The sequence below is a fragment of the Drosophila simulans genome, chromosome 2L, assembly GCF_016746395.2.
Source record: "Drosophila simulans strain w501 chromosome 2L, Prin_Dsim_3.1, whole genome shotgun sequence".
NCBI classification, from domain to species: Eukaryota; Metazoa; Arthropoda; class Insecta; order Diptera; family Drosophilidae; genus Drosophila; species Drosophila simulans.
Window position 1 is genome coordinate 18,018,117 of NC_052520.2, and position 22,302 is coordinate 18,040,418.

The following is a 22,302-nucleotide window of genomic DNA, read 5'->3' on the forward strand; positions in this document are numbered from 1 at the left end:
CTGGAAGCCCTAAACTACCCTCACTGCCCCTACTTTTCCGCCATATATCTCTGAAGCTCAGTGACATTAGTTTTGCTTTCTTAGAAATGTGTCACGTAATTTCCAAGTGGAGCTGCTCAGAGGATTGTATATGGCTGGCATTTAACTTAAATGTATGTAGAACATTTTGGCATTACGCATGGCACACACTCAGCCATTCTCTGTTTCTCTCTCTTTCTGGCGACTCTTTCGCACTCTTTCCCGCGCACTGCACATCGGGCAATGTGTGTCAGTTGACATTTAAAGATCGTTAACAGTTTGCACAAGGTGCTGACTGAGTTTGGAGGTAGAAGAACGCACAGATAGTCGTAACAAATCCTGACTGGTTCAACAAATCGTGTCCCTGCAACCAGTCTGCTTTTCAGATCCATTTAACCAAACAGCAGATAGAAAAGCTCATGTAATACTATAAGGGAAAAATAAAGTTTGATATCTTTTTACCAAATTTGGTTTTATACAAATATCATTTATTTATTTTGGAATTTCATGTAAAACCCTTTTAAGAGACTTTTTATATTTAATATATATTGTATAGCATATCAATAGTGGTCAAGTGCAAACATACGTTGAATCTACTGAAAGTATTTAATTTTAAGACAAAAATGATAATTTTACTTAAGAACGCTCAGCAGGTTTTAATTTTCGTGTGTTAATCATAAAGTTATTTCCTCCGTTGTATTCGATTCACACTCATTACCGCTTTACCGATCTTCCGTGCCAGCAATAACTCAGCAAAAAATCCCTTGTAAATTGTTAAATGTATCTGCGTAAATACAACCTTCAATCGAAGAGCCCTGATTAAACCAATCGACCGCACTGGCTGAGAGGGGCTCGGAACGAGAAAAAGTTAAGGCAACTCCCTCATGTTGCCAACAAATCAGCACTTAACGTTAATTACGATTTTTTACGCTGATATGGCATTTAAAATGATTTGCTCCTTGTATTAACTGCTTGGTGGAGTGGGTATGGGAAAAATAGGGGGGAATAAAAATAAAACCACCGAGAGATTAATGAAATGCACGTCCGTTGTTGGGGAACAAAACTTTTGTTGGCAATTGACTGCAGACAAGAGGGAAACGCACACACAAATTCACACATGGGCAAAGCACATGCAGTTGACATTAACTGTGCTGCGCAGCTCGGGGTTCCCCTGGTTATAAAAAATGTCGCTCCAATTTGCTGGTAGTCCTGCTCCTGTTGCGGGCTGGCTGTTTCATATGCAAATTAGTGCTAGAGAGCGAAAGAACGGAAACAAAAAGGACCCCAAAAGTGGAGTCCTGGCTGCTGTTGTTGACTTAATTGTGCGCGCATTAAATTGCTTAACCAAAGAGCCCTTGAAGCGGGCTAACCCTTAAGGTACACCCTATTCTTCCCGCTCCCTTTGACTATTACAATTTCATAGGGACCAGTTTTACTATTACTATTTCCTAATTTTAACCAAAACATGCCTATATACTATAATTATTTCTGAAAATAAAAGAATCAAAGTCAGCATCAAATTCCTCATTCTGAATGCAGTACAATAAAATCAATGGGAACTTCATAAATATTTGAGTACTCACAATGCCATTGTATATAATGTCAGAGATTCTGCAAGATTTACATTATTTATTTTTTTAAGTGTCTCGATATATTTATTCTGCATTCAAGTGTTTATACAAGTGTTCTGTAATTAAAGATATCCCCCACATATGTGCCAACTTTCCATGTGATTTGTCGAACTTCTTCCGCACGAAACACAACAGTTTACATATACATACATTGAAGTTACATTTAAAAACAAACAATATAACCTCCTTTTATACACATAATCCCCCGCCCCATTTGCATTGTTGTTTCCACGCAGTTTGCCATTGTTATTTGTTACACTTCCAGTTTACATCAAAAACTGCTGTCTAGGCCTGCCATTTTCTCACTTTCTCCCACCGTTTTCTGTGTGCCTAGATGCCACTGCCACGCCTTCTTGGACCCGGGGCCGCCCACTCATCATTACATTTCATTAAGCCGGGCCAAAAAAGGGGGTCGCAGACACAGTCAAGATTCGCTCTCGGGCCTAAACTTCAGTTTCAGTTTCAGTTCTGTTTCTGCTTCTGTTGCTTTTGTGTTTATTAAACGCTTTTCGTGGCGCGTGTTCATTCAATTTGTTTCTCCTTCAGCCGGGTTTTGTGCTCCTTGTGTTCCTGTTCTTGGACTGAATGTTATGTCTACATGCCTGCGTCTAAATAAACAGCTCCAACAAGGATGCTGAGTGTGTGTATGTGTGCTGGGAAAATCGTTTTAATTGTTGTGTTTAAATAACAGCCGAGCCTGTAGCTCGAGAGAGAAATTGGGGCCAGCACACAGAGCGTGTGTCACGTGGGCGTATACTTAATGTGACGCATACGCCGCGTGTTCGTTGTGTTTGATGTCGTGCGACCGCGTCACATGAAAGCGAGCGAATGAAATATAGTTGCTCAGTGAAACTTGGAGCTCATTTACCGAAAAGCAAGAATGAATCCTTAGTATAAGGGGAATCAATCGGAAATATTGCATGAACTATTTAGATCAAATCAATTAGTAATAAAACAGTAATGGATTCACTTGATAATCCCTATACATAGAATAAGTCTGAGTATTTGTAAATATTTTCCGTTTCTAAGTTTAAAACATGTTCAACTTACTTCTATCGTTCATTCTGCTCTTTGACCTTCTGCAGCTAGGCCAAGTGCAAAAGTTTTCTGTGTTTTTATTAATTCCACGAGCATAGGAAAATTTATTGAAAATGCCTGTTGGCAGGACACGTAGCAAAGAAAACTTTTCCCAGTAAACGCATTTCTTTCTGCCATTTTTTTTTTGTTTTGTACGTGATCTCCGTGGAAAAAAAGCGTAATTAAAAACGAGAAGTCGCGGCGCTTGATATGTGTTCCTGTAATGGGGAAGGCAGTTTGGCTGTGGATAAATTTAGACAGCGTTTGCCATCTAATATGATAAATCTACTTAATCCAATAAATAAACAGCGGGGGAACAGACCGAATTGAAGCGTTGCGTTGCGATGCCAGAATGCGAATCGTGCGTGCGCAGCAGGCCAGGGAAAGTGCCAAGTTTTAATTGTGAAAGTTTAGCTGGGGAAAACCTAGGATTGCGGGTAGAAAGCCGTGTGGAAGGTCTGGGAAAAGCTGCCACATACACGCACACACACACACACACTCCCAGCAGGTGTGGCAAATTGCTGCCCGCACTGGAACATCGAAGCCCGCATGCGACAAGCCATGAATTCAAGTTGTTCTCTACCTAGAAGCGGCAATCCACTGAGAAAAAATGCTCAAGCTAGACGCCATTGAATCGACATGTGTCAGAAGCTAATCGATACTATACTATTATGTCTGTTATGAACCTTTAGCTAATTAGTTAAATCATTCCTAAGGTTTCCTATTTAATATATTAACTCTGAGATTTGCCAAATTTTTTCTTGTGGAAGGATGTTAGTCCTTCCATTCTGCCTGCCGACTGTGCTGTCATTTTGCGTTACTTGTCATCAGCTTCATGCGTTTTGACATTTTTATTAGTTGAATACTCCTTAGCAGAACGCTCCATTGCCTGGGGTCTCTGTCCGGAGTTCTGTGTCCCGTGTCCTGTGTCCTGGGCCTCGTCCTGGTCCCCGTCCTGTGTCGTCTAATAAGTGTTTACTGCGTCATGAAGCGACGGCAGTGCCTTAAAGGCTCCCCTTCTAGTTGAAGGGAGCGATTTCAGTTCGAGTGCTTCACAGCGTGTCGTTTTACAAAAAAATGCACCCGAGGCCTTATCAATTCCCAGTCGATAAATATTACACTCCGTGAAAGCGTTCTTCTTGTCTTCATTGACTTTGATTAGATTTCTCTGTAAAATATTACATATACAACTGGATGTTGCAAACAAACATACTTATTCACAATTTGATGTATCTTTTTAGATATAATTTGTATACTTTTTTCTTAGATACGACTTAGTTTTGACACAACTTATTGTAATTTTTTCTCAAGTGCTTACTTTGCTTTACATCTAAATTGAAGAATTGATTAAACAATTTATGCACGACATTTTCAAATAATTTTTTTTTCCATTTAATGGTCAGCTTCCTTCCTGGCCAAAGTGTACTTTGTTGTTAAGTTTAATAATTTAATTCAACAACTGAGCTTTACCACATTAATTGCTAAACATGTGCTTTATATATTTGCTCAACTTTACATGTCAAACAAATACCCAATGTTCGGCAATGCCAATCGTGACTTTAATATATATACGCAATTAAACAGTTTAATTAGTCACGCAACGGCAATTGCAACAACAAACACGGAAAACAGCAGATGTTAAATAAATATTGGTGGTAAGTGCAGCTGAGATGCGAGTAAAAAACGCAGTTTAACAATTTACTGGGATCTGTTTATTTGGCGTAAACCGAAAAACGCATTTAACCGAAAACGACTGGAAAACAGAAAAAAAACGAACGTTGCGGAACCCGCAATTGAAGATTTAATATTAACCTTAATTACAACGTTTCCGGACTATAGTTCAGGTAAATCACAAAGTTTTGATCTCAAAAGCATTCTCCGACATTTTACTTTCAGCGCCGACTTTTACAACAGTTTTCGCAACTTCAAAGAAGGCACATTAAAAACGTTCTCAGCAGGAGGCGAGTTCTCCTCGCCAATGCTAATAGAGTGTCCGAGGTCTGGGGAGAAATTGCCAGCGATATTTATGACGAAGAAAATACCCAAAGTCATACAACGACCTCAATGTCCGTTTGCTAAAGTTGCCATAAAAGAAAGGTCCTTTTGCCCTGCCATTCCCATTCCCCGGGACAAAAAGTTTTAAGCATCTGGCGTTGGTCCAAATGAAGGCAAAAGGCAGCGAGAGCGAAACTTTTAAATGAAATTTTTGTGTTAAAGTTTTGTCAGGTGAGGCCGCAGGTAAGCAGCCACGCAATGCGACAACAGCAAGCTGGCCTAGGGTCAGCAGAGCGCCCAAGCAGTCCGTAAGCACCTGGAAACCACCCACAGCCCACTTCATGAGCCACCGCACCACCGCAGCGGTCCACCGCACTCGCACAACATCAGCATCACACCCGCCCGCCGACCGGAGGACACAAAGTTGCAGCTGTATTGTCACGTAAAACGGTGACAGATTCCAAAGACGACGATGGCAGCCAGGCAAATAACATTAAAACAACAAACAACAATGGGCCATTCTAGCAGCGGACCACATTCTCATCACCATTACACTGTGCGAAAATGTGCTATATACATTGCAACTTAATATGAAAGGGTTGAAAGTACTCAACACTTAAGGTGGCCAAGTTCATGAGTTAACATTTTAGTGTTGCAAAATATTCAAGTAAGGGAATTGTGTACACCATTCGAAAAACCATATTTATTTACTTATATTCCAAAAAAAAAAAGGAAAAGCTGACTTTTATAGCCACAGGGTAATGTGTTATTATTATATCAAATATAAAGTTAGCATGAACAATTTTTCTAACCATAGATATCTGAATTTCCAGTTTTTTCATATCTTTTTAAACCGTTCCCAAAAAGAGCACTTTTTGCAAGTGTCCTGTTATGTCAGGTGGCTGTGGAAATGGCAGGATCTCCCTTATCCCTGGACGTGAATGAAAGTTTCGTTCTGTGACTCCTCCGACTTAATGGCAGTGGCCATACGCACACACCCACCAGCGACTCTGTTCCTCTGTCCGCAAAATGAAATTAGCAACACATGCCCACCCAGGACACCAGCCGAAAAAAGGGAAATGTTCCATTTGGCACGAGAGGAGAACAGCGCAGCGCGTTCGTTTGCATTTAAAGTAATTACAAGAATATCCCCCTGCACATTTTTGTGTGTGTGTGAAGGATATTCGGGCTCTTTGTGCTCCCTAATGCTCGGTTAGAATTATGACAGCCTCGGCTTTAGCAGCCGACCAAAAGAGCTAATGCGTTTTTAAATATGCTGCAGCGGAAACTCGGTTGGCATTAATTAACAGTCGACTGCAGACCACGAAGTTGTTGTGGCTTAGGATTTGGCGTATGGCTAAGAGGGCTTCTAAATGACTTGCAGACATTGCGGAGGATTGTAAGTGAAAGCTTGCGTTGCGTATGGGTGATTTCTCCATGTTTTATGGATGCGAAATAATGACTTTCACATATACATATAATAATAATACGTCTACTCTGCACTTAAATATATTTTGCAAATTATATTTTATATGAAAGCGTATAGGAAAGAGCTTTGGTGTACCAACCCCAATCTAGAACATCTTCTACCATAACTTTGCCTCCTAAATATCCAGACATAGCTGATAAAATAAATAAGAGACACACTGCAAAACCTTGAGCAACTTAATGGAGGAGACCGTGTGTGAATAGATAAGATGGAATCTTGCACATACCTGTTGCTATTTCCGCATCGCTTTCCAGGGTGGGCCACACGGCGTATGCTCGATATTGGGGATACAGTGTAGGAACACTCACAGGCACTAGCACATAATATTTGTTAAGCCGGCACACACACACTCGCGACACTTAATTCCATCTTTAATTTCAATTTCTGGCACGCTTATATGTTTGCCCAGCTATTCGCAGGCACAGAGTCCGGCGACGGAGGCCCGAAAAAAATCCTTGGCGGTAATCATGCAATAAGCCGCACTTGTAGCACACACATACACACTCGTCCTGGGGTCAGGCGTCCTCCAGCGGACTCCTTTTCGGGGAGGTCCTGCCTCGCCTTTGTTGGCCAAAGGAAACAGCTTGAAATGCTATTAAAATATAATCTTCTGATAATCTGCACTTAATTTCGTGCGCTAGCCCAAAGGAGAGGAAAGACGTTTATGTGTCCTGGCCGTCAGCTGGCTCGTCCTTGTTGTTCGCCTTTCTTCTAGAGCTGGCTTAGTTGTTCCCCCAGTGAAATCTTTTAATTTTTTGCACTAAAATTTGTTCTCTCACTTCGTTACTCTGTTGTATTTCTGTTTTTATTTTTAGTGTAGCTATGTATTTTTCGTTCGCTTTGTTCACGTGGGACTCTGGATTTTTTCGAGCTTTGTGTAAGTTTCACGCTCCGCTGATTTTTAATGTTTTGCCGCACCCGTGCAACAAACTCGTTCATGTGCGTGGGTGTTGATTTCCTTTGCTGCTACCTTTCGATAGACCCGCACTCTATTTTTCTTCCGCACTCGTACTCGTCTATTGCCTTTTTTCGAATTTATCAAATTTTCCTCTGCTCTCCCTTCAGTTCTTTTCCTTTGGCCTCCCTTCTCTCCTTTTTTTAATCAAATTTCCACTTGATTGGAGTGACGACAATTTAGTTGATTTCCGGTTGATGTTGATGCTTCTGTTGTGGCGTGGAAAGAGGAGGACGGAAACGGAAAGAGAAAAGAGAAGGAAAAATTGAATTAGTAAAATATATTTGGGAACTGAATATATGAAAAAGTTGTTCCTAAGCCTCTCCAGGGAAAAAGCTTTTCTTATACTCATTATTTTTGACCTTAACTTTTGTTAGAAATCTAAAAGACTTATAACGCAGCTAAAACTTATTATAGTTATGCAAAAATCGAAGTGTCAGAAAATCACCTTTGCAAGCACTTAGCGGTTGCGACCAACAACGCTTATTCTCAATGGTTCCGATCCCTTTTCCCATAATGGCCATTTCATTTCCTTTTTAATTTAATTCCAAGCGCTTTACCAGTCGCATATTACTTAATTTCCCCCCGCGTTCGACTCTCAGTTCCTCGCACACCGCCCTCCATTTTCCCAAATGCTCATCCGCCTCTTCCGCTGATCCTCTTAGCAGGACATTGCCTGGTGTGTATGGAAACATTTGACAAACCCAAAATGCAACACCCACACACCCGCAAAAATGGGAAAATGTTTTCCATTTTCGCTGATTTCATTCCAAGTATTTTCTTCCTGCTGTCGCCTGCACGAAATTATAATTGTGCTCTCATCTCGTGTCTCACCGCAGACAGTAAAACATTTAATTTCCTCCTCGCGGATGCCGGCTTTAGAAAGAGACGGGGCACAGGCAGAGCGAAAGAGACGGCAGGCGAGGCCTGCTATAATTCCTTCCGGTTATTTTTGCCGCCAAATGGCGTTTCGTGTTTCTAATTCCTCGCAAAACCTATTTACTCTCCCTCTAAAAGTTGCAGCGTACCCCTCGTTGTTTGTCGCTTGGAGATTTACAAAATAAAAAAAGAAGCCATAAAGAAAATTACAGAAAAATTAAATCACTTCGCCCCCATACATTCCTTAGTCTCTGCGAAATTTCTTTCATTTTTTTCCCATTTTTGTGTGCTTTTGGCATTTATGCTTCATTTATTTTTGATGGTTTTTTGCCAACGCAAAACGTAAATGGTTTATTTGGAAATTGCGCGACGCAAATATATTACGTGCACTTGTGTTCCTTTATGGCCTGGAATAACGTAAAATGTAATGGGGATTAAACAGGAACGTTGTGCTTAAATTCAATATTTACTTGGACATTTTCGAGACGAGCAAGTAATACTGCCCACATATAAATCAATTGTCGTCTTTACTCCAATGAATTTATTAATGAATAATATTTTGAAATCAAAGTCAAACCACTGGCAATTAGTCGCACTTAAGTCTCAATCAAATAATAATTTCCCACTCAAACGGCTTGTGGATGGATAGGCGTATACACGTGTATTTTAAGGAGCTTACGTTTGTTTCATTAACGAGAATCGCACGCTTGATGAGTTGCACTTTGACTATATCATGTTGCACACAGTGTGCTTAAATATAATCGGAAAATGCTCGAATAAGCTATTGAGCTTTTTCTCTGGCAAATCAGCTAATGAGCCTCCATATTTCATTAGCCTTTAAGAGCCGGTGACATATTTTCGAGCGCGCTAATTAATTAAATTATATTAAATACCTGGGGGCCGGGAGGGGCCATAAAAAATACTGACAATAAAAACTCATCAACTGTCGCTTTATGATTTCGTGCTTTTAAAGCCGTCGCAGCTAAAGAGCTGCACAAACACAAAATGTTCGGAGTGTGCGGTCTCATTTTCGAACGCATTTTAATGAGGTTTCCACTGGAGAGGGGCTGTTGCTGCTGCACAGACTGTATTAATTAAAAAAGGGTTTCCATGAACTCTGCGCCCGGGCTAAAATGTCAACCAGGCGTTGACCCAGAAAGGCGAAAAACTGAAACTCTGGCGTGCGTTTAAGGCTCGCTTTAAGGTCCTTTTTTCTTCTTTGCAGAAAGTGTTACACGTGTCCTTTCCTTGTGCGTGTGTTTGTGTGTTTGTGCATGAGCTGATGGCTCCAGGCTTTGAGGAACACAATTTCAATTTGAGCAGTGTGGGGAAAATCGCCAACGGCCTTTTGCTTTCACTGCCTTGTAAGGCACACATAAAGAAACTTCTTTAGATATCCATTGTCATTTTTAGAGTTGACACTTTAAAGTTATTATTTTAGCAATGAAAACTATATATTACGATCGGCATACTTTTAAAATTTGATAATATTATGTTTCGTTTCGAATGGTCACCTTGTAAATTATTTAGATTTCTTTTTTAGAAGTGTTTTACGAACTCCAGCTACTTTCTCTCTGTGCAATTGCTTTAATTTCCGCATGAATGCAAAGCAAAGGTTTTTTGGCAGCACCAAAAAGGTTCGCCCTTCGCATGTTGACTTGTCTTGTGAGTCAGAGCCAGACTTTGGAGGCCATAACAATAACAGAAAACAAAGGGCGAACCGAGCCGCCCAGAAACCCGAGGCGCAATCTTTTGTGGTGTCTTCGCAGGCCGACCAGAAGAAACCTTTTCAACTTGATTAATTTCCCACAATTTAAGTTGATGAGAGAGACGGTTCCCGAGAATTTTTAGAGGCCAGTTCAAATATCCTGGAGGGCGTCTGCTGTCTGCTGGCCATTTGTGATTTTGGGCCAGATGGCTTTGCGAATGTGTTGCGATTAGGTAAACGGACCTGCGACTTGATTTATCCCTGGAGATTGAATGGAAAATGAAGGTTCCTTCTTCCCAGAAAACTTAGCAATCTGGAATGCACATCAATTACAGCACACTCAGAAATCGATGCAAATTTTGCAGCAAATAGTTTCTCATAAAATCCAATATCTTTGCTCAAACGTCAGGTTGTCCGGTTTCCCAAAACTAATTCGTATGACTTTCTCAACTTTTGCCGCTCACTGCCCCGTTTACCAAAAAATATATGAAACAAAAAGTTTCGTCTTCCTCACAAGTTTTCCTGCTTTTCCTCAATGATTTATTGGACGAAATGGTTTTTGTTTGCCAGTCAGTCCGTTTGTTTGCCTGTTTGTGTGCTGTTGTTTTGGGTCTTTCACTGGGCCAAAGGTAAAAGAACTTTGGAGAGTTTGAAATGTTGCCAATATGTTTTTATGGCCTTAGCTCGTATATAGAGCAAAAACTATGCCACCTATTCGGTTACTTGAAAATCGAACAGCATTCGGTGCCGCAGATAGATTCTTCACAATTTATCAGAATTCTGCACCGAAAACAGACAAATTATAGTTCGTATCTACGATTTGTGAGAATTATCACTTATTTATTTGCGTTGTTTGAAAATGGTTTGGTCATTTGTATTTTGGGTCTTATTGTGTGAGTTATAGGTTAAAAAATTTGACACTTAAAGATTTGGCTGATAAGTAAATAACTTTGTTTCCAATTTTACTCAAAACATAAAAACCAATTTGGCTGGCTCGATTTGTATGGTGTTTTACAATTCCAATTTTACAAAGTTTAATATTTATTTATGTGATCTTGGGGCTTTTTTTATGCAAAGGAATTAGGTATAATTCTTCTATTCAAGGCTTTAACTTTTTTGAAACACAATTTAGCTGAGCTTACATTTTTGGTTTGTTTTATTGTTGAATATTTGTGTAACTTTTTCTTGGTATTTTTCTGCAGTTTGTGCACATTCCATTCGCTCTTGGCCTTGTTTATTCAATCCGTAACCCGTTACTCGCCACGCTTAACCGACTTTCAGTTGTTTACCCAACAACTTTAAGGTCCACCGGTTCGTTTTGGGCCTCCTTCAGTGCCACCGAAAATTGCTCATACGCACTGTTCACCCACTGACACACACAGACAACCGACCGAACGCGCTGCTCGTCTCTGGGATTTTTCGGTGAGCGTAGCAGCATCGAGCCGCCTCAGTGAACGGATGCTGGAGCTTGACTGAATCGACGTGGTTAACTAGCCAGCCTTTCGACGTTGGCCAGACCTACTACAACATCAGGCCAGAACCGACGAGGCCAGGACGAAAAAATCGGGGAGCGAACGAAGCAGCCCGGAGTGGCGGCAGAGATCCGAGGATGTTGGCAGCGAACTTCTGCCATTACAGCATCCCTGCGAGAGCTTTCTGGGGCGAGCTTTCGCTTAAGAGAGTCTGGCACGCGAAAGAGAAGTTCCGAGAGCTTTGAATCCACATTCAGCGCGCTGAAAAGGACATTACTAGGAGAGAGCTTTTCAAAGCTTTCGACTTGATTTTGTTTACTATTTTAAATGGCTTGGCTTAAAAACCATATATTTAGAACCAATTCAGAAGTTTTGAGGCATTCGTTTACATTTTTAAAGATGCCTTAAAAATGATTAAATTAATAAATTTCAAACTTAAACTGCTTTTATATTCATGCATCTTTTAAATGGGTAACCATTAATAGGTTCAAAAATTTAATTTTTGTGTGGGAAAAACTACCTAGTAAGTAGTGAAAGCAAACCATCTGACATTATGATCAACGTACATTGAAGAACAGAGAATACCTAAACACGGTTGGCTTGAAAGCCAATCAATGAACTCGAAGGCCGAAACTAGCAACGATTTGCTGGGCAAATGAAAAGCTGGCCTAAACGCTCAACTGTGGCCAATGTACAAATTTGTGCACATGGTTGACTGGCAGACAGCGCTAATTAAACCACACGGTTGGCAGCCATGGCGGCGAGCAGTGTCCAAAAACCAGGACATTAAAACTGATATAAGGCCCTGGAAAATCAAAGGAGCATGGACAATATTCCCCAACACACACACACAAACACACAAGCCGGCGTTGTTTCAACTTGCAAGCCATTAACTGCTTTGTTTGCCCGAGGGTAGTGGCTGGGGAAAATGGCTGGAAAAATTGGGAGGTGGCACCTTCATTGTATAATGGAGGGACGCTGCCTAAATGCAGCCCCGTGTCCTGTAAGTGACACGTAGAGACAATCGAATTGTGATTTGCCAGCGGGCGGAAAGGTAAGGATCTGGGGCGCTCCGTGTCCATGGACCACTCTGTCAAAGTGGCAGGGCCATCCAGTAGCCGTCTGCTGCTCCACTTCCTTCGACTGCTTTTGGCCATTAAGTGGCGCACATGTTTGGCCCACGCCACTGTCCTTCACTTCACTTTACTCCACACCACTTCACTCCACGCAATTCGGAGCTGGCCAAATGGGTGGTATCCAACGCACAGGTGTCTCCAGTGTGGAGTATTTCATATCCGTTACGAACTCGTTCTTTATAACTGGGAAAATTACCCTCAAGCGTACACTATTGGTTCACCAATACCCTTTTTTCCACAAGGTGCACATCTTTATCATAATAACAAATTTATTATTATTTATTAATGCAAATATATTACAATAATTTATATTAAATAATCAAAATTACTACATCAAAGACACCACACTTTCTTTTAAGCGTACATTTATACTAGAAGCGTATTTACACTTTCTATAATTTCATGAAGCAATCTAGTGAAAGCTGTGATGAATTAAAAGTGGAGGGCAATAAAATAAGACTGAAGGCGACAAGCTTGTCAAAATAATTACTTAGGCAGTCATATGGAAACGGAGTTCATCCCCAAGATCCAGGATACAGTAATTTTTGGAAATCACTAAAAGAACACAGAGCCCCTCCTCCGCTGCTCGGTTGTTTGGGCCAACTTCCCGTGGTAGTTGCGCTGTTAATTTTGTATGGTGCCGTCATAAAGGACAATCTTGGAGATTTGTAAAAAAGTTACCACGAAATAAGAGCGAGCAACAACTGTGACAATCTACATAAAAGAGCTACTCGCAGACTTCTTCAACATTTTTCCCGCCCCCGTATCGTCATCATTGCTTTATTTTTCGCCCTCCACTCTTGGGTTGAAGAAACTTTTTGTGTGTGTGTGTCGAGTGAAATAAAAGCTGAAAGTAAGGACGAGCAAATCCTCGCAGCTGTCCTGGCAACCGACGCACATTTCTCTCTGTCATATATCATAGATTTGTGCGGCGTTTTCCCAGCAGCCGAGCAGCCCCTCAGTGGTCAGTCAGTGTTGTGCCCCTACGCTTTTCCGGCTCTTCCTTCAGGGGGAAGTTTTTCTTACTGTTGTCTCTTATCCGAGTAATAAACTTAAATTGTTATTTTACCTTGAAAGCGCCACAAAAAGATTTACGGTCGTCTTGGCACCTACTCACAACCCCCTCACCTTTCTTTCTTTGTGGTTCTGGTAGCATTTTTATGCTCATTACTCCGCATTTCAGGTCCTTACTTTACCTATCCTTTCTCTTTTCCATTTACAACAATACACGTCTTTAAGTTGGCTAGGCTTCCGTTTCTGGCAGAAAGCTTATTTTGATTTTCATTTGCTTGCTTGTTGTTGTCTCGTATTTATTAGGCTTTATATTGTGATGTCTAGAAAATGTGCAGACAATTTATACATTTGCACAAGCCAGAAAAAAGGAAAAATAAAATCCGAGTTCGAAGCTTGGGATTTTTGGTGATTTAGACCTAGGGCAATTAAGATCCCATTGGGGTAGGCTTTTTGCAGAACTTTAAAGAGCATAGTACTTATACTCCTATGCTGGTAGCTCGTAGATCTAAAAAGTAGATATAATTCGTTGTAAGGCATAATATATGTTAAAGTTATCCCTTCCACCAATATAAAATGTAATAAAATAACTGTAACTGTAAATAACTGGCAATTTAGGCCTTTTTTATGACAAGTTAGATTAGTTGCATCTGAAGTCTCTTGATAGTTACGACTTTGTACACTTGGACTCCACTCCAATAAATGAATTTAAAAATAAGCTTGCAACGCCACTTCAGTCAATGCCTCATTATTATCGCATTACTGGCGACAAAGTTGGCCCCGCGATGTTGCATACTTTTGTGGCCACGGCTGTCAGCGCGGCTTGGCTGTTCGCATTATTAATTAAATGCAAAATGTTTACACTAATAATTTCAGCATGAATTTTCCGCCCCCAAATGGCGGGGAATATCGCAACGGAAGGAGCCATAAATTTCGCCTTTGCCGCGTGGCAAGATGTGCGTTGCAAGTCGCGAGTTGCAGCGGCCACAAATTGTGAGTTATCTTGGGGCCCCAGAACGGCATCCTCCTCGGTGGTTAAGGTTGTTCTTGTTGTCGCTGCATGCAAACACATTAAATTAAATTATTGCCACTGGTCGGCTGCGTCCCTGCTCCCTTGCATCCCAGCATCCTTGCTCCTCCGTTGTCCTTGTCGCTGTCGTTATTGTCCTCGCCTTAGTTCAGCTTGTCGTCTGGCTTGTAGGGCTTTTGCCATTGAAATAAGCGGGAAGTGGGAAATGTGGGTTGTCCTATGCTAAACGGGGAGCTCATTTTGCGCTTTTCGGCTGGGACGCGTTTCATTAGGCATTTACGCATTGGGAGAAGGACACGAACGCGGACAAGGACAAGACGGATTGTTCCGAAGGGACGTATTACAAACTATCTTGCTGCAATCCTTTTGCTGGCCAAAAACTCCGAGCTGCCCGGGTGTAAGATGCAATAGAATTATATTAAAGTAGAAAATGCTTTGAGGAGTTACAAAGTAGAAAACAGATTATTCGCAATTTAAATTTAATGATTATGAAAATGATTTAAAGGTCGTAAACTCTTGTTTTACTTGTGCGTACGAACTTCAGCTTAAAATCAAAGCCATTGCATCCATCACTCCATTCTTTTATTCTTTCTTTAAGTAACCGTAAACATTTAAGTACGAGTTTGGGATAATAAAAAAGGTACAAGTGATCTTACAATGATTTTAGAGCCAAACTAAACTCATCACAAATTAAACTCATCCAATTAATGCATAATTTTAAAAGCACTTTTTGTAGTTGCTTAATTTACTGCTAAACCCTTGGTCTCATTTTCAGTTAACGCTCAAGGGTTTTTGTGTGTGCTCATTATCTGTGGCTGACAACATACAACATTTTTAATAGCCGCGAAATGCAGCCGTTAACAAAGACACACACTCCGCTTTCTGGAACACTTTTTATGGCCAATGTAATTTGGTTGGCGCTCAGTCGTGCGAATCGCTGACTTTGGTCACTCCTTCACTTGGACTTGCGAAGAGGAAAATTCGTGGCAAGCTTTTGACGAAGCAACGCATTAGCAACTTTTACCAGCTTTTCATGCGTTTGAGGGCGCACCATTAGCAACTTGACTTTGGTGACTCAAAAGCATTTTAATGAGCCACCAGTTGAGGAGAGAGTTCCTTGTGTTTTTGTTTTTATTACCGCTCATGCCAAGCAGCAATTTCGGCAGGAAAAATGCAAATTTTTCTTGAGTGACCGTCGCACAAGTTGCATATTCATGGCAGAAATAAAAACCGTAATGCATTTGCGTGCAGGAATTCCTTTGCATATTACATGCTGACCGAGTCAGCGGTAAAGCAAAAATATGTGCAACATAAATTTACTCAACACAGAAATGCACTTTGCCAGGAGTGCGATGAAAAACCGATCAAAGGACTTCTCACTCTGGACTAAGTCTCGGTCAAGCTCGATGGAAAATAAACAAGAGTTGGCGAATAGGTCGAAAAACTCACGATACGGAGTTGAGAAAGTTGGGTAGGAAAAGTAAAAAAACAACACTCTCGACAAAACGTAATGAAAATTGTACATCTGCAGACGCAGCTAAGAAAACATTGGATGGCTGAGCAGAAGTGGGTTAATTTGCCAAAGGATATGGGGTCATATATGTGTGCATTGGCCCACTCACATAATTGCCAAGCGTGCAAAGTTTCATTGTTATGAGCGTTCTGCCTTTTGCTGGCAAAGTTTCCCTTCGGAGGAAAATGGAAAACCGAGCCACTGAAGGGCGAAAGCTTTTTGCAATTTAAAGCGTTCTGTTCAGCCTTCCCTATCCCGGCTAAACACAATACAATCGCAGGAAGTAAGCTTCGACCCAGGACAGGACATTCCGGCGCCGGCAGATCGGCAAAAAGGGATAAAGAGGTAAAGGACCATATGAGAGAGATATTCCCACATGGGAGGCTAAAAGTTATTAACTGGTAAAAGTTCTGCTGAATTGGAAATTCACCTGTTTTACTTATCCAAATAATTGGAGTAAATGTGAAATACGCACTCGCACCTTTCCCAAAACCATTTCCTGACCGTTCTCAAACTCCTTTGCAAAATAGAACAACACAGCATTTTAAAGACTGTGAAAAATATAGCTTAAATACACTTTTACTTCGAGCATATTTTGAAGAACGTGCACTTGCAGTCGTGAAACTGTAATATGATTTTTCATCCCATCAAATTTGCCAAAACTCTGATTTACCGCGTGCCACTTTCGATATGGCGGCTGTCAGTGTCAGCGTTGCATTGAGAGGATCTAAGGACTAATTAGTAATTTATTTTTAGCATTGGCCGCATATTGAGTTTTTGCACAAAACTTAATTCACATTGGCAGCGGCGGCAGCTGAGGGTCTCGAGTGCTGCAAATGGCCGCCAACATGCAATTAATTGTGTCATTTTAGCCATTAACCAGACAGTTGAGCAGTAACCCAATTTGTTCGCCTGATTGTCGGCGGAAGGTTGTGGAAGGTTGGCTGTGGCGTGGCGGCCACTTGACCGCCCCTAATGGCCATGGTCGGCAGGCAATATTAGAGGGGACTGCCAAGGCAACGCGAATGGGTTCCTTGTGTGCCAGTTTGCAATTAAAACGCCCCTAAAATGAAAGTATACATATATAGTCTGAGTGTGCGAGGAGCAAAATGAATGTAGGACAGGGCAGTAGGGTCTTAAGGTTCCTGCCAACTCCTGCCATATGTCTTGATATGTCACTTGTCATGCATAATGAACAAGTCCTGTGCTCCGTACCTTTTTTATGTGCTCACAACTTGCATGCTTAATGGGATTGCTCTCGAGATAAAAGGCTGAGGAGTCGATGGGGAAGAACATACGCAAAAATACACGAACAAATTATTGCGATAAAATGGAATCCCAAATTAGCTTCTAAAATATATTTTAAGGTGTTTTTAATGGTAAATGAAATTTCCAGCTTTTCATCTAACAACATACACTGGACCATAAAGCTGAAATCAACTTTATAATGCCTGAAAAGGGAGGGAAAGCGTTTCTGCAATACCAGATAGGTATAGGAATTGACTAAATCAGAATATTGTCAAAATTATCCTTACACTTAACAATATTGGCTGCTTGGCATTCCTAGTAGTCCTGAAAAGGATATTAATGACGGTTCAGAGTCGGAGACACCTTTTTCTAACTTCAGAATCTGTATTTTCTTTCAATCTTTTAGTAATATTTAGTATATTTATCTTTGGTTATCGTGTTTTTCTTTCTTCTTTTAAATGTATCTAGCATGGCATGGTAATCTTTTCATTAACATTTGCCTTGTCAAATCTGATTAACAACAACTATTTTAGCTAAGCACATTTTGTAATAGTCCATAATCTTCAACTATTGAATGCTCAAAACAGACATACTGGTCATGCATAATCATTTGGCCCCATACTGTGACCAATGTTTGTTGATGATGCCCACGATGGCAACAATATTCGATTGCCACATTTGACTCACAGGCAAAGTAATTATATTACAGAAGGACACATTGTTATTGTCTTTAACCGCTAATGAAGACCAACTTAAACCGAAAATCATAACAAAAGACTTTGGTTAAATGGAAAATAATTCGCAATTTCTAAGAGTCAAATGCTCTATGAAGTTGAATCTTTCGCAAGCCATCTCCCAAAGAGCCTCAAATTGTAATCTAACTACATAAGTTGGTTTGCCTTCTGTGGTTGTCATCAGTTCTATTCAACTTCTGCTCAGTAGGATAGCTATATTTTTACATATTCATGTGTTTCATACCTTGTCCCGCAATCCCTGTTTTCACCCAGAGCTCTTTGAACTCCTCGACATGCATTTAGTTATCTTCATGTTTTGCCCTTCTTCCTTACATAATAAAAATTGAAACAAATTTATCCACCGAACTACTGAACCGGTTATAATACCCCTTACTCGTAAAGTTCCTGGATTTATATAAAGGTTTGTGACAGGTAGAAGTGGGCGAAGTATAAATATTCCTGATCAGAATTACTAGGCGATCTAGTCATGTTATGGGTTATAGGGAAGACTAGTTAAATCAAGTTATTATAGGAAGCCTTCCTGAACTACTTAAAAGACCACAAGCCACAGGAAAGTGTCATGCACACACTTTCGAAGAACCGTTAAATTTATTTCCATTTTTAATTTTTAATTTATTTTAAGATGCTTTAATAATTAAATACATTCTTCATCAAAACTCGCCTTGGTTTTTTCAGTGTACTCTAAAGTATATATAAAGTTATTTGTATGGCTTTTGCATTAATATTTTGTCAATCGACGCCTTAGTCTGTTATTGCAAGTTACATGCCTTGCTGGTCTGTATTTATTTCTATTTCCAATTTATTTCGAATACAAAATATCTGTGTTAAAGGCGATTACTTAGCTTTAATCTTTTACTTATGCCCGAGGACGAATTTCCATACATCGATATAGGTTGCGGTGAGACTTTATTCATTTGCCACCCGGTTTTTCCCTTCTCATTAAACTGGCCAAAGGGGATTTTAGCACTGAAGGACGATGACAGCTGGTGCCATGGATAAAATGGACAGGACATTATCTGGCGAGGATATCTGCATGCAATTGTGACTTCTCTTTTGGGCGCCGCAACTCCTTCTCGGCCATAATTTGATCGTTAAAATGGCCAACGCCGCCTTTGCATCGTTTGGCAGCTGCAATTAAATGTCCTTTTTACGATTGTGCAGAGATGCAGTCGACGTAATGAAATTAACAACGGCTTTTCTTTTTCATTTCCTCTGGCACTGATAAACGATCGTTAGCCCTTCCCTTCCTCCGCCGGCGGTATCCCTTGGGGCCTTAAAACGCCACTTAAGTGTAAAGTAAAACTGCCCATAAAGCTCGTTAAATCGCCAAGAAATAAGCATACATGTGCGCGAAGCTCTTTTTCGTTGAAATATTTTCCTGGATGGATTCCTTGCATGACAGCAACAAGGACCGCGATGAAGTCCTTAAGCGGTTCGTGAGTGCGTCCATGTTTGGGCGTTACCGTCAACCAAAACGATTGTGGATGGAGGGACAATTTAAGTGCCCAACGGGGGATTTAAATTACTGTGGCGCCTTAACTGAAATTAATTTCAACAAAAGTTTCACACGCGCGTATTTCGGTACTTAATTACAGTAGGTAGTGTCTCTTTTAAATTGGGGCTTACTGGTGTTTTTTGTCCACCATTTAGGTGGCACTAATTATTGATAACATATATTTAGCTTTTGCTTTATTTACATTTATGTAGCTCCAGAGAGGGTTTAGAGAGAGGACTTTCACTTCTGGAGTGCAGCTCTCCATATTCAAGTAGGATTTCCAATATATCAAAATATCTCCCCTTTTCTTTTATTATAATCACTTAGACACACACCCTTTCACCTGTAACCACCTGCGTTTCCGGGTCACTAGACTGCCCACAGGTGGCGCCTTAATTTGGACCTTTCATCGCCGCCGGATCGCTGTCATCGCCGCTGGCCTCGCCCCAAAGTCATCCGGGAAGGCAGCTTGGAGGCTAAGAGCACCACTGTGTCAGTGGGACCCCCAGGAACACGCCGGGCACACGAGGGCTAAGAGGCAAGGTGGTTCAGGAAGACTCCTGTGCGCCTGGGAGTAATTAACACTGCGACGCTGGCTGCCACTGAGTAAACAATGGCCAACGGAGCCGCAGTTGTTAATTACGCCAACAATACGCTGCAGTGAGGGGCGGACAAAAAAAGGGGCGTGGCAAGCATAAGGCCAAGCCTAAGAAGCGAGAAAAATTAAACACGGGAAGTGCAAATTACCGTTTGGAGGAAGCTCACACAAGGAGCAGCCAAATGAGGAAGAGAGCTCTTCTTCAGCAAGCTTGAGTATCAGTGTGTGGAAGATTTTTATACTTTTAAGAAGCTATTCGTGAAATGTTTTCAAGTATTTAATAGGATTAGCATAAATAAGTATATTTCCAACCCCTTATAAATCATTTTAAATACGCCCAACGACTCTTTCAATCTTACATTTTCCCAAAGAGCTGAAGCTTAAAAACTTTTCCAAAACGTGTAAAACCTTCCAGTCGTATTAAAAATACTCCTGACCATCAAGACCTGGAGGAAGCCAACGAATATCATGGACAAAAATTGGGCCCACGACCACTTGTTGACCATGGAGTTGGTGGATTCGGACACGTTACGATCCCTGGCCTCGCTCGCTCGAATAAAGTCCTGCGTTTGACGCGATCTCATGAGGTTCACATGGATCTTGCCCATGTAGCTATCGATGCCAGTATAGGCCACATCAAAGTGGTAGTCGGTTAACATTTCCTGGCGAAGATCACGCAATTCCCGCTCTTCTCGGTCGGCCGGAGCTACTTCAAGGGTAAACGAAACGATCTTTTGGTTAAAAGTGCTGATGGTATTATCGAAGCAAAACTTATAAGAACCAGTTTCGTTTGCCTGCACGCTGTGTTTGCCCATTTCCCTTTTGATTTCGGTTATCAGAAGCCGACGACTCGGATCCATAAGATTAAAATTGATGTGTGTCTCGCCGAGACCTCCGTGTATCACCTGATAGTCGATTTTAATGCTCTCGGTGGTGGCAATCGGCTGATAAAAACACTCCTGTCGGCCAGCTTCCGCGAATATAGTCAGTTGTTTGTTGAGCGGCTCGGCGTTAGAAAATTTGGGATCCAACAGCAGCAGCAACTGCAGCAGCCAAATAACACGAGCGATTCGGAACATTTTCCGACGCTTTTCCAAATTTACGACTCGAATTGTTCGACTGGTTGGCGTTCGGTTGCCTATTTTACAGTCCGTCTGTATTTAGGGATATGAAGGGACTAGCCTGCTCGGTGAGGAAAGAAAACATTTGAAGAAAATCTGCATTTTATAATTTAATATATATAATTTATAATACATAATTATAATATAATTTTATATTACGTTTCTCTTCATTTTAATATATTTTTGAACAGAATGTATTATTTTTGAAACATACGACTAACTTTATAATAGAAAATGTATTTCTTTTGAATTTTTTTGAGTATTTTTGAAAGAACAACACTAGGAGTTTTAATTTTTCTGCCCTTTTCTGCAGTGCATTGCCACATGGCCTTTGGAGGAGCATAGTGTGAGCGAATAGTGCTAAATGCAGCTTTTAATAGCCAGCACCAATTGCCGCCCGCCCCCCTCGCAATTCCATACCATATCACCCCTTATATCGCCGCCACCCACCAGACTGGCAAAACTAAAAGCAACAGCATCAAAAGGAATATGAATTGAGGTCGATGTGTAAATATTTGTCAACGGTAATGGAAATTTATGCTACCGTTTCTGCTGATGCTGCCAATGGTGGGCGGTGGCTGGTGGAAATGGCAGTGGGCGTGGCACTGGAATGGGCGGCGTGGCGAGTCGAGCGCTTTCATTTTTTTAAAAACTGTCGGCGACGCGGCATGAGACAAAAAGTACGCTAAAATGTGTAACAGTATCGATGAAAATGGTATACTCTTCGAGTACTTCAAGAATTTGTTGGCCATTAATATTATTAATAATTTAAAATATTGATAATATAACATTTCTATAATTTTTAATATTCATATATTCAGTCCACAGCTTTGTAGCAAAATATAAGTAGCTTAGATTTGTAAGAGTATGAGTATAGCACCTCCTGGAGTTTTGCAAGAGCAAAATATGGTATAAAAAGGAGCGAAACCAACACATGCTTGCGTTTGGGCAGGGATACTTTACAAATAGACACACACACACACGACTACATAATAACCCACACTCATGAAAAGGGTATGAATTGGTATGTGTAGTTGCATTTGTTTGCTTCAGAGTTTTCCTCTTTAAGCCTTTCCGCTGCTATTCCCATTTTCCCTTCATTCAAAGTTCGTTTCATTGTAGTCCAACATATTTTCTATACACACGAGCAGCCACATCAATTAAATTCGAT

General features: G+C 40.9%; 2 protein-coding genes across 3 annotated transcripts in view; both read right to left on the bottom strand.

The window, feature by feature from the left end:
* The window catches only part of LOC6732660, a 123,814-nt gene extending 112,472 nt beyond the window's left edge, over positions 1-11,342 (bottom strand). For both annotated transcript variants that reach the window (XM_016178153.3, XM_016178154.3), the window contains exons 1-2: positions 10,895-11,342; positions 6,437-7,374 (exon numbers count right to left, since the gene is read on the bottom strand). The gene's annotated coding sequence lies outside the window, so the exon portion shown is untranslated. The remainder of the gene's footprint in view (positions 1-6,436; positions 7,375-10,894) is intronic.
* Positions 11,343-20,274: 8,932 nt separating this feature from the next.
* On the bottom strand, positions 20,275-21,188 carry LOC6732666 (transmembrane emp24 domain-containing protein 1). The gene has a single exon (XM_002079747.4). It carries the CDS (start codon positions 21,087-21,089, stop codon positions 20,391-20,393), a length of 699 nt encoding a protein of 232 aa, XP_002079783.1. The 5' UTR covers positions 21,090-21,188; the 3' UTR covers positions 20,275-20,390.
* Positions 21,189-22,302: the final 1,114 nt, after the last annotated feature.

Excerpts from the sequence above, each read along its gene's own strand:
- LOC6732666 (XM_002079747.4), bottom strand. The coding sequence starts at position 21,089 with ATGTTCCGAATCGCTCGTGTTATTTGGCTGCTGCAGTTGCTGCTGCTG.